This window comes from Primulina huaijiensis, chromosome 15, assembly GCF_012295235.1.
Source record: "Primulina huaijiensis isolate GDHJ02 chromosome 15, ASM1229523v2, whole genome shotgun sequence".
Lineage (NCBI taxonomy): Eukaryota > Viridiplantae > Streptophyta > Magnoliopsida > Lamiales > Gesneriaceae > Primulina > Primulina huaijiensis.
The window spans coordinates 16,827,767-16,839,339 of record NC_133320.1 but is presented as its reverse complement, the minus strand read 5'-3'; the positions used below and the strand labels follow the sequence as shown (position 1 = coordinate 16,839,339).

General features: G+C 34.3%; 1 protein-coding gene across 4 annotated transcripts; it reads left to right on the top strand.

The window, feature by feature from the left end:
- Positions 1 to 1,024: 1,024 nt before the first annotated feature.
- On the top strand, positions 1,025 to 10,594 carry LOC140960198 (uncharacterized). Of its 4 annotated transcripts, none has more exons than XM_073418359.1 (9): positions 1,025 to 1,164; positions 2,387 to 3,549; positions 3,983 to 4,063; positions 4,208 to 4,288; positions 8,010 to 8,183; positions 8,776 to 8,835; positions 8,937 to 8,987; positions 9,133 to 9,357; positions 10,137 to 10,594. In XM_073418359.1, exons 2-9 carry the CDS (start codon positions 2,397 to 2,399, stop codon positions 10,355 to 10,357), a joined length of 2,046 nt encoding a protein of 681 aa, XP_073274460.1. In that variant the 5' UTR covers positions 1,025 to 1,164; positions 2,387 to 2,396; the 3' UTR covers positions 10,358 to 10,594. The 4 variants fall into 4 exon arrangements, with proteins under 4 accessions (XP_073274460.1, XP_073274456.1, XP_073274457.1 ...); XM_073418355.1 differs by having other exon boundaries at positions 8,010 to 8,189; XM_073418356.1 differs by having other exon boundaries at positions 1,041 to 1,209; positions 8,010 to 8,189.
- The last annotated feature ends 979 nt before the right edge of the window (positions 10,595 to 11,573 follow it).

The window sequence follows — 11,573 nt, the reverse complement described above, 5'->3', positions numbered from 1 at the left end:
TCGAACTATTTCTTAAATATCACCAACACACACACACACACACACACACACACACACACACACATATATATATATATGCATTAGCATACGTATACACACTAGTGCTTGATGCATGCTGGTGTAAGGGCAAAACCAAGAAAATACATTAGGGGCAGGGAATTTTTTATTATAATGATAAATAATTAAATATCGAAGAATATATATATAAGTATAAATAATGTAATATTTGTAGTAGATGCGCAAAATAATGACCATTATCATACTTGCGCATATTTTCTGCAAAAAAATTATAAAAACACTTATGATTGAGTACAATAAAAAATAAACAAATAAAAATTGTGATTTTAAAATAANCTAAAAATAAAAAAGCGATGTGAAAAATAATATTTTAATGATTAAATCCAATTAGTGATATAAACTCATCGATTCAAAGTAATTCAATATCCCTATTTTTTTTAAAAAAAATCAAGCTCATTTAACCCATATGTATACCCCATTTATAAGATGTTTTATGCTTTATTTTTAAAAATACAAGTTTTAAATCCAATAAAATTCACACAATTTTTTTTTATTTTTTTTCACATTTTTGAACCCATTTTGGTCAAAATCTATTTTCTTTAAATTATATATATTCACCGATTTAATTTAATGTGATAGGTAAAAAAAACATCAATACAACATTAAATTTTAGTTTAAAAAATTGATGTTGTGATTATTTTTATTAATTATTTGAAATATTACCATAATCTTTTAATATAATAATCAATTTCTTTGATTTTTGAATGAAAGAAAGATAATTTCAATGGGAAATTTTATATTTATAGTATATTAACCAAGGGTTATTTATTTTATTTAGGAAATAAAATATCAATCTTTACCAAATATTTTCTTCGTACAATAAGAAATCAATAGAAAAATTCGCACATACACGCACATAGTTACACGTCAGCAGATATTCTCACCGCGAGGGTGACACGTGTCACAGATATGCCAAGGTGGACCCCAACAAGCGACCGAACCCTTTAAAAGTCGCACGAAAATTAGCCTTCTCCTATCTCACTCGCTCGCTCACTGACTCACTTTCTCTCTTTCTTAAATCATCTTTTTGGGATTAATTCCACCGATCAAAAATCGGGCCAAGTAATATCGAAATTCGTATCTCCCGTATGTGAATTCAACTGCCCATTAGAAATTATTTTGCACGATTTTGTAAGGGGTTTGTATGATTGGTCAATCGATGAGTTAATTTGTTGTTACGGTGATTTCATGCAATTGGTGTTTTTTTTGTGTGTGTTATGGGATTCCATTCTGATTGTTATTGTTATTTTTCTTTTTGAAGGTAAAAATCGAGAGGAGTTCAAGATTTCTTTTGATTGAGAGTTTTCTGATCTTCTGAACTCCTTGGGTTTGGATAAAATTTTAATTGTTAAGGTCGAAATTAGCTGGTTAGTTGATGTTTTATTTTGATTTGTACTCATTGGGTGTCAAATGTTATTTGGAATTGAACATTGTGGGTAAAATGTCACTATTTCTTGGTTGCACATAAAAACATTATTCTGTCGGTGTTTTTTCTTGTGCGAATATGCATGTTATATGTAAAAGCGCTTTGCTCTCTCTTCTTTTGTGGGGGTGGTGGGCTAGTATTTGGTGTTTATTGAAGATTTTCAGTATTTTCTGGTCATTTTCCTTTGCATTCTTTTGATGTAATATGAATCTTTTTTACTCTTAATATTTATGTACATAAACTGGGATTGCGGAATCGACACGATCTGTTTCGATGGACCTGGTTTGGGTTCTTTTGTTTGTTTCAATGCTGAAATTAGGTCGGCAAGATATACGTGCATTTGCAAATGCTGCATCATATTTTTGAAGTCAAAATTATCAAATTCATGAATCTCTTGGAATCTATTTACTCGTGCATCCAAATGATTGTGGACTTATTAGCTATGTACAGAATAGATCATTACATAGTGTGAGGAAATCCAAATGATCCTTTAATAAATACTGGAAATGTGAAGAAGGGCGAACACCCAATTTTTGTACTTGCATTGAAAATTCCTTGCTGTTGGTGGGCTTGAAGTAATTTCGATTTCGAGTATCATTTGTTGCGTTCTAGAACACTCTTAACACTCTTAGGAATTGTTTGACCTAATCTTTCTAAAAGTTACTAGTTTGACTGCTATTTCCTCTCATGTGACTTATCTCTCTAAGTTAATATCACCTACATGTTGCTTAAAATTGTTGACAGTAGAAAAATGTCATACTCTTGCTTTAAAAGATACTGTTTAATTTTATTTGCATTCCCGAGCCATCACCCGTGCATTTATACATTTAATTCCCATGAAATGAGATAATGACAAAGATTCTCTTTCATTATTGTGTTTAGATTGTACAAAATGAGATTTGGGGACCACCAAACTACTTTGACTGGTCCAATGGAAGGACATTGCGAGCTTGACCTAACCATTAAGCCCAGTGGAGGTGCTGATGTTGGTCGGACGCATCTGGATTATGTTCAGTTTCCTCGGCAAGGCATAGAAGTAACTTGCCAGTCCCACCAAAATCAGTATGATAATGAAAGCAATGTTATTGTTGGTAGTACACATTTTAATGGCTCAGTATCCAAAACCGATGCAAATTTGATTGAAGTCAGAAATGATGCATATAAGTTCCTTAGAGTATCAGAATGGTCTCATCCTGCAGGGAATGCAGATTATAGCAAATCACAATTGGGCACGGATTTCACTCAAATGAGAGAGGAGACTGCCTCAAATCATCTGGCTGGGTCATGTAGACCAGAAGCTAAAGCTAGCAATTCAGAGATGCGTGAAAACTTTTCTAATTCAGGATGCAGGACATCTATGCTATCACATGTTGAGACTGCTAGGGAAAAAGGAAATGAGAATGATATGAATGCCACTGCTCTTCGATTTGGAGTAGGTGATGGGAGTTTTCTGAAACTTGCTATTGGAGGTGGTCCAGAAACCAGATCCAATAGTAATTTTAGTGTTCGGGAAATTTCCAGTAAATTAGAGGAAGTGGGTTCCTCCCCACATCACAATTATCATTCTCAGAAAACTGCAGGGTACCCCTTGAATCTTGCTCAATCCACGGATAGAGCTGCAAGATTACAGTTTAATGCTGGTGGGTTGTCAAACATGGTCAGCAGGACATCCACTTGTGAAGGTGGTCGGCTTTTTACTGGTGCCAATGGCTTGATAGGATCTAACCCATGTTCCAGTTCACAGATTCCACAAGTTAGTGTACAGAGGGATTTTTCTTTCTGTGCTGATCGTAGTTCAGGTTTGCGACATGATCAGAATCCTTTGCCATTGCCTTATAGTAGAACTTTTATGTCTCATCCTGGATATGCTGTGCCATCACTCTCGGAGTCACAACTAACCAAGCCCACTTATTTTACAAGTCAATCAGTGTCTGTTCAGCAACAGAATTATTCTGGAAAAAGTTCCATTAATGTCTCACCAGAATTGTTTTCAAGATCCCCTATTGACTGGCAAAGAGGAAACTCTGTGAGGCATTCACAATTGCGTGAGTCATGAGTCATAATTGTCACTTTAATTTTGCTGTATTCAAGTTCAAGGACACAATTTGCCTTTTATTTCATCTTTTTATTGTTATGATGGAAAGTCTTATCTGAAATTTAGGATGTAATAAGCAAAGCCTATTATTCATATGTTTTTCTATATTTATTGAAGGAAATAGTAGTACACCAGATAGACTTAGATACATTGAAAGAAACACCGTTTCTGCATTTTCTTTAAATACGAAAAGTGCTCTTATAGGCTCCAAAGTTGACAAATACCGCTAAATTTGCTCAATGAACCATCATACCCGAGTTATCTGTGGAGTGTGGTATAGTTTATTAAAGTTTTTTGGTGAAGTTAATTAGGAATTTTTTGTTTGCATGTTATCAATTTTTTAGCTTGTCTCTGAAATTCTTTACCTTCGCATTTTCATGCAGGAAAATTGAATCCATTGACAGGTGGTAGACAAAGTCAAATTTCTGATGGTGTACCTTTCCCAGTGAGCGTTGAACCACATGGTAAGCCATCTATGTCATTTTTAGACGGAATTCTCTAATAATCGATTTGATTTTGTAATTTTGGCTTGATCAATACAGTTTCGAGTTTTCACAACTGTGAATCAGTAGGTTCATTTCTGCATTATTTTTTTTGCCCTTTATTAGGAAATGCAGCTTCAATTACAGAAGGTTCCTCGACAAATGCTGCTAACATTGGTTCTTTTCAAACAAGTATTCAACCATCCGGTAAGCTTATTTACTTCATCTCAATTTGCTGTGTGTTTTTAAGTAATAAATCTGTGTGCATGTCAATCGGTACCTCTGGCATCAAACACATGTTTTGAATAGGTGGACTATTGAAGAGACCTGATTCAGATTAAGTAATCAAATATTGGTACCTGTATATTTCAAAACTTTAAATTATGGGAGTTTTGAAGTGTACAAAGTTTTTATTTCGAATTTGTGTCAGAAAAGGACCATGGAATGTCACATACAAAGTCAGACATTTCAAAATTAAATGCAATTATATATTTATATATGTTTCAAATAAAAAGAAAATAGTTATGTCATGCCCCAAGTACGTGGAGTGGGGCCAATGTAAGTGAAACCGTACACAAATTGGTTTTACTAGCAGCCACTTCATATCTATCCTTGCGTTACGAGATGGACTGCGTATTTTGCTAAATGTTACCTTTGTACATTCTTTTTTTTTTTTGATAGAAAACTATTTTCATTGCGGATGAGAATTCCGTAGCACAGTAACAAGACTATTAACATAAGGAACTCTTCAAAGAGAGCAACATACAATACTCGTGACCATACAAAATTCCAATTCCTCACTAAATCTGAAACACTTAAATGATTGAATTGATCCAAGTTGATCGTCCACGATGCGACCCTAAATTTTATTTTCTCCCATACTTGATCGATAGACTCGGACACATCAAGAAAAATTCTGCTATTCCTTTCCAACCAAATGGACCAAAATATGCAATGAATTGTCATAGCCCAGAAGATTCTGAATTTGTTCGCGAACGGACACCCTGAGTTGACATGAAATAGGTCTTTAGCTTGCTTGGGATAGCCCATTGAATTCCCAGTTCTTCTAACACTTTGAACCAAATTCCTCTCGCAAAGGGACAATGTAAAAGTAAATGATCTTGATTCTCTTTATGATTTCGGCATAAGCAACATCACTGCGGTCTCAAAACACACTCCCTACATTCTTATTAATCCATTCATAATATCCCAACATTTGGATGTGACACCGGGCTTTACAATTATCCCGACACTCTGTTGCACAATTGATATCCTTATCACGCTCCCACGTATTCTTAGACCACCTCAAGTAGAAGTTTCCATTTTACATCCTTATAAGCCCATTCATAATATTCCAACATTTCAATATGGGATAAGGTATTACAATTATCCTTTTGTTCCATTGGACCTGTGATGTCCACAGCACGCCCCTTCACATTTTGGGACTACCACTCACACATCTAGCCGAACTTGCACCGATGATATCCTTGGATCTGCTCTGATGCATTCTTTCATCTTAGGCCAGTGATGTGGGGGCCAGTGGTAGCGAAGCTATCCAAGTCATTAATTTGTATCTTTTATGACTCTGTGGACATAATTATCTAAAGCTGCTGATCCATTGTACACCTATATGAACTCATTCATATTTTCCCGACATTGCGAGGTAGGAGAGCATATTTGAATTTATGTACAAGATGAGAGCATATTACAATTTATGTACATGATATATTGATCGTGTCTTTATTCAGTGATATTATTAAAATTTTTCTGGATGTCTCATTTAATACTTTGAAAAATAACCATGATATAAATAAGTAAATAACTATTTATTAAAACTACATACAATATTAATGCTACCTAATATTTATAACACGTGAATATTTTGAAGGCATTTAGCATTAGAATAAATAAAGATTACATATTATGTACGGATGAGAATTCCGCAGCACAGTAACAAGACTACTAACATAAAGAACTCCTCAAAGAGAGCAACATACAATACTCATGACCATACAAAATTCCAATTCCTCACTAAATCTGAAACACTTAAATGATTGAATTGATCCAAGTTGATCGTCCACGATGCGACCCTAAATTTTATTTTCTCCCATACTTGATCGATAGACTCGGAAACATCCAGAAAAATTCTGCTATTCCTTTCCAACCAAATGGACCAAAATATGCAATGAATTATCATAGCCCAGAAGATTCTGAATTTGTTCGCGAACGGACACCCTGAGTTGACATGAAATAGGTCTTTAGCTTGCCTTGGGATAGCCCATTGAATTCCCAGTTCTTCTAACACTTTGAACCAAATTCCTCTCGCAAAGGGACAATGTAAAAGTAAATGATCTTGATTCTCTTCATGATTTCGGCATAAGCAACACCACTGCGGTCTCAAAACACACTCCCTACATTCTTATTAATCCATTCATAATATCCCAACATTTGGATGTGACACCGGGCTTTACAATTATCCCAACACTCGGTTGCACAATTGATATCCTTATCACGCTCCCACGTATTCTCAGACCAGCTCAAGTAGAAGTTTCCATTTTACATCCTTATAAGCCCATTCATAATATTCCAACATTTCAATATGGGATAAGGTATTACGATTATCCTTTTGTTCCAGTGGACCCGTGATGTCCACAGCACGCCCCTTCACATTTTGGGACTACCACTCACACATCTAGCCGAACTTGCACCGATGATATCCTTGGATCTGCTCTGATGCATTCTTTCATCTTAGGCCAGTGATGTGGGGGCCAGTGGTAGCGAAGCTGTTCATCCAAGTCATTAATTTGTATCTTTTATGACTCTGTGGACATAATTATCTAAAGCTGCTGATCCATTGTACACCTATATGAACTCATTCATATTTTCCCGACATTGCGAGGTAGGAGAGCATATTTGAATTTATGTACATGATGAGAGCATATTACAATTTATGTACATGATATATTGATTGTGTCTTTATTCAGCGATATTGTTAAAATTTTTCTGGATGTCTCATTTAATACTTTGAAAAATAACCATGATATAAATAAGTAAATAACTATTTATTAAAACTACATACAATATTAATGCTACCTAATATTTATAACACGTGAATATTTTGAAGGCATTTAGCATTTGAGAATTATCGACTTCTTTTGTAACAAAGTTTTTTCAGTCTAAAGAGCGATATTGCATGGAAGAATGTTAGAATAGACAGTACTTTTCATTTTAAATCATCAATGAAATTTAATTAAATTTCAGGATTTTTTATGAAATTCTGTTCCTTTTGTCAAGCTATTCTTAAATTCTTGTGAAACATCTGCAAATTTAAATTGTTAGTAGAGTTTGTTTCTATTGATTGGGAATATTAAATTTCCGTTGAGATTTAAAGTGATGGTTCAGAAAACCAAAATTGAGGTGTCACAAATCTTTATTTTATTAATTCTTCAGTTAGCTGGGAGTTAATTTTTTGAAGGAGAGATTTAGTTTCTCTGTCAAAAAATATCATAAGAGCTGCCTTAAGTCTTCATTTAGATCCCCTTAGAAATAAAGATGTGTCTTGGTCTAGCCAATTTGAAAGTTGTAACTATGAGAAGTTGCATGGCCCATATGTTTCTTTACAAAGTAGCTGTCTAGTGTTACAACTTTTCGCCGAGCACTTGCAGCTGTAATAAAAGCTGTAGCTATAAAAAAGGCATCTTAAATATTTTATATTGCATAGGAATCTAAGTATCATGTTTCTATTGTTGTATAACATAAACATCAGTACAGACAGTGAACAATAGCTACTTTCCTAGATGGCTAGATTCACAGTGATGATTTGACTAAAACTTACAAATTTGATTGTAGTTATCGAGTTTAAGTATGCTTTTTTAGCATGCATATGCTTATAAAATATTAAATTTAAATGGGTGCTTGTTCTTCTCAGGGCAGCTATTTTCTCCTCAAAATGTTAGTGCTACTGAAGCTCATGGGTATCGTTTGTTCCCTGGGAGAAGAGGATTTCCAGTTTCAAAAGGCAGCACGGTCCAGTCCGTTGTCTCTAATCCATTCCTGAGGAGGCTCGGGGTTCAACCTATTAACATTGCTGCTGCTAGAGTTGGTGAGCGTGTGTGTTCTTAATTAGCGAGACTGCGTTGGTCATGTGTTCATTCTTCGTTTATATGCTCTTGTTTGTGAAAATTACTATCAGTGCAAGCAGAATGAGAAAGTTTGATTATTAGTTGATTGGTCAATTTCCAATGATTTACAAGTACCGCTACTCCAAATACATCCTGAAATGTAAGAACATATGGTGACCTAATTGCATCAATGCATTTTTTCAATTCTAAGCTGCACCGTTGGATGGCACTCTGAAAGACAGGAAAAACAAAAGCACATACCATGCAATTCAGTAATTTTATTGTAAATATTATATTCTATGCAAGTGATGATCATTTGTCATTGGTATCTTTTTGGTGTAAAAAGAAACACAGTAAACTGAGCCCATAAACGAATAGGTTGCGTTAGGTTCTGTCAAGTTTTATTTGGCATGAAATTTTCTAAATAATTCAGGTTATGTGAACTTATGTGAATAGACCTCTATTTTCTGTCAGTATTTTCTATCCAGTTCCATACCTTTTGGTTGTCTTTACTTTAGAAATAAGGATATACCTGAATGGGTATGATTTTGTGATTCATGCTGTTTGTGCCAGGCCCCTCTCAAACAGGTTTGGATTCCCGCATTAACTACCTTGGCCACACGGTACCTTCAGGTCATTATTACTGAAATATTTGAATTGGCTATTTGTTGTGCCATTTGCTTTCGACTTTGAGTTTTTTTAATTTAATTTGCCTTGTCGTTTGCACAATCTAGGCCAACATGTTCGTGTCATTCCATCACATTTATCCAAGGATTTTCCTAAAGGTAGTTATACCAATGGCATCCTATAACAAACATGTATATTTTTGTTACATTTTTTGGTTCCTTATAGACTGTCGGTCGATTCTAACCGCAACCCCTGTGATTATGGCTGAAGAATTTCCCCCTTTTTCATGTTATTTTGATCCAGCTGCACAATTTGGAGCTCAGCCTCAGACTTTTCCTATTCCTCATCATCGGTCATTGAAAAGATGTGCTATTGAAAATTCTACTGCCACACGCCCAAAAAACCGCAGAAAGATAATTCCTGGACCAATTATACATGGATCAGTACCCCAGCAAAGGAAGTGGTCTCCTGCTCCTGTTCCAACTCCAGCTCAAATACCCTCTGCCCCTTTTCATATAAAATTTCAAGGTATGTCTCGCTTCTGGCTCTTAGCTTGTCATTACTTCTTTTCCAACATAGGACTGCGATTGTTAATGTACTTCAACTGTGTAATTGGTATCAAATTTTGACCAGCTTATGTGGTGTGTGACTACCCATTTCATTTTTGGGAGTCGTGTCTCAAAATTGATTGTTATGATATCTGGTTAAATTGCTTGCATGTTCCCGAGAGCTTTTCTTGAGTAAGTATTCACCTCTTGCTTACACCTAACAAAATGGGCACCAATTTTCATCTTCTGCAGAAAATATATACCACTTCGATTTGAATTTTTATTGGGTAATTTTGTTCACATTACACTAGTACAGCTGATGTGCATAAATTACTATGACTTCAAGTGCTAAAGTTCAACTAATTAGTCCAAGTTTCTTTGTATTTATATACTGAATTCTGAGTCATATCAAGGTGCAATAGTGCCTCCGGAAAAAAGAAAGAAGAATGCATTCATTTTCAAGGAGAACCTCATCTAGGTAATATGCCCAAATCAAACTATCCGTCCTGCCCAAATATCTTAATTACATCTCTCTCATGGTGGAATAGATGTGACGAATAATTTTTTAATTTCGAGATACATTTGAATAGAAGGTAGAGGAGACAGTGTCGCCATCATGTTGATCATTTCGAACCTTAGACAAGATACACCTATAATTTTCACTAGAGAGGTTCATCACATGAACAGACATCATAGCTTTATTTGTTCCTCTGATATAATGATCGTCACAATCCAGTAAGCTTGTGCACATCTTTGTAGGTTTTGATGTACCTCCTAAGCCATGTGGATACAATTGCTTCTTGTGCAAAAGAGATCTCTTGTTCACAGCAGAAGGCCCAGTATATCAGCCTGCTGCTCCCCCAGCTGTTGCTGTTCTTCCTTGTGGGCATACGTTTCACGACAGTTGCCTGCAAAGAATTACTCCAGAGGACCAATCGGAACATCCTACTTGCATTCCTTGTGCAACCGGTGAAACGTAAACTTTTCCTCGAATCTATAGACACCGTGGGATGACAACATATAAAGTTCATCAAGATTTTGTTAAAGCAGGAGTATAGAAAAGAAAACTTGAATCGGGAGTTGATTGATAATAGAGTTCATGGAAACTGTACGTGGATAGAAGTGTGTCCATTCTGTGCTGGCCTATTAGCTGGTTTAACTGGAGATGGTAACAACAGTCTTGTTACTTTGATATTAAAAAAATTATTTGAGTTTCATATTTAATTTTCTTTGGTTGTATTTGGGGACATGAAATTAAAATTTATGGATTTCGACTATAGTTTTATTGATTATTAAATTTATACTTTATTTTTCCACATTAGTTGGACAAAATATAATGAAATTCAAATGCTTAAAATTCATTGTAATTAACATCAAATACTATATAAATTGACTATATTTGAAATTCATAATTTCTTTTAAAAAAATATATTTGAAACTCATATATTTGTAATCATGACATCCAACGAAACCTTCAGTTTTGAGGTTTTAATTTTAATCATAGTTTTGAGTTTTATATGTTATAAACATATGTGAATTTTGATTCATGTCATCGTTATCTTGCATGATCGGTTAAAATAATTGGACTCATGTCTTTAGTCTCGATTTGGTCATTTCAACAAAATTCTATATATTTTTCTTGAATATTATACTTCATGTATACATACCCTTTTGATTATTAACAATCGATTATTTAGACTGGATTCGAATTTAAAAAGGTGGACCCTTTCAATTCTTTTCGTTAATGAAAATTTTCTGAATGAAATGTGTAAAATATACACACACACATAAAATTCTTCATTTGGTTAAGAGAAAGAGATAAGAATGATGATATAATAAATTAAAATATAATATTAACATAACTACTTTTAACTCAAATTATAATAGAGTTTGAGTCAAACATTAGATGATACACGGATATATATGAATTTCCATCTTTCACATGATAACAAAATGAATCTATACAATCTTTCTCATGACATATTTGATTGCATATAAGTTTTGGTCAAATTCAATTTGGAGAAGATTTTTTTTTAAAAAAAAAGAACAATTTTTGGCATATGATGATATATTGAATCAAAGTCAAATTGAATCAAACAATATCAGGTTTTTGAGTTTTTCTAAAATATTTCTTTTTTATGAAGTGCCATAAAATTAGGGCTTAAAATTGGCATCTTTTGAGTCTCATCTCATCTC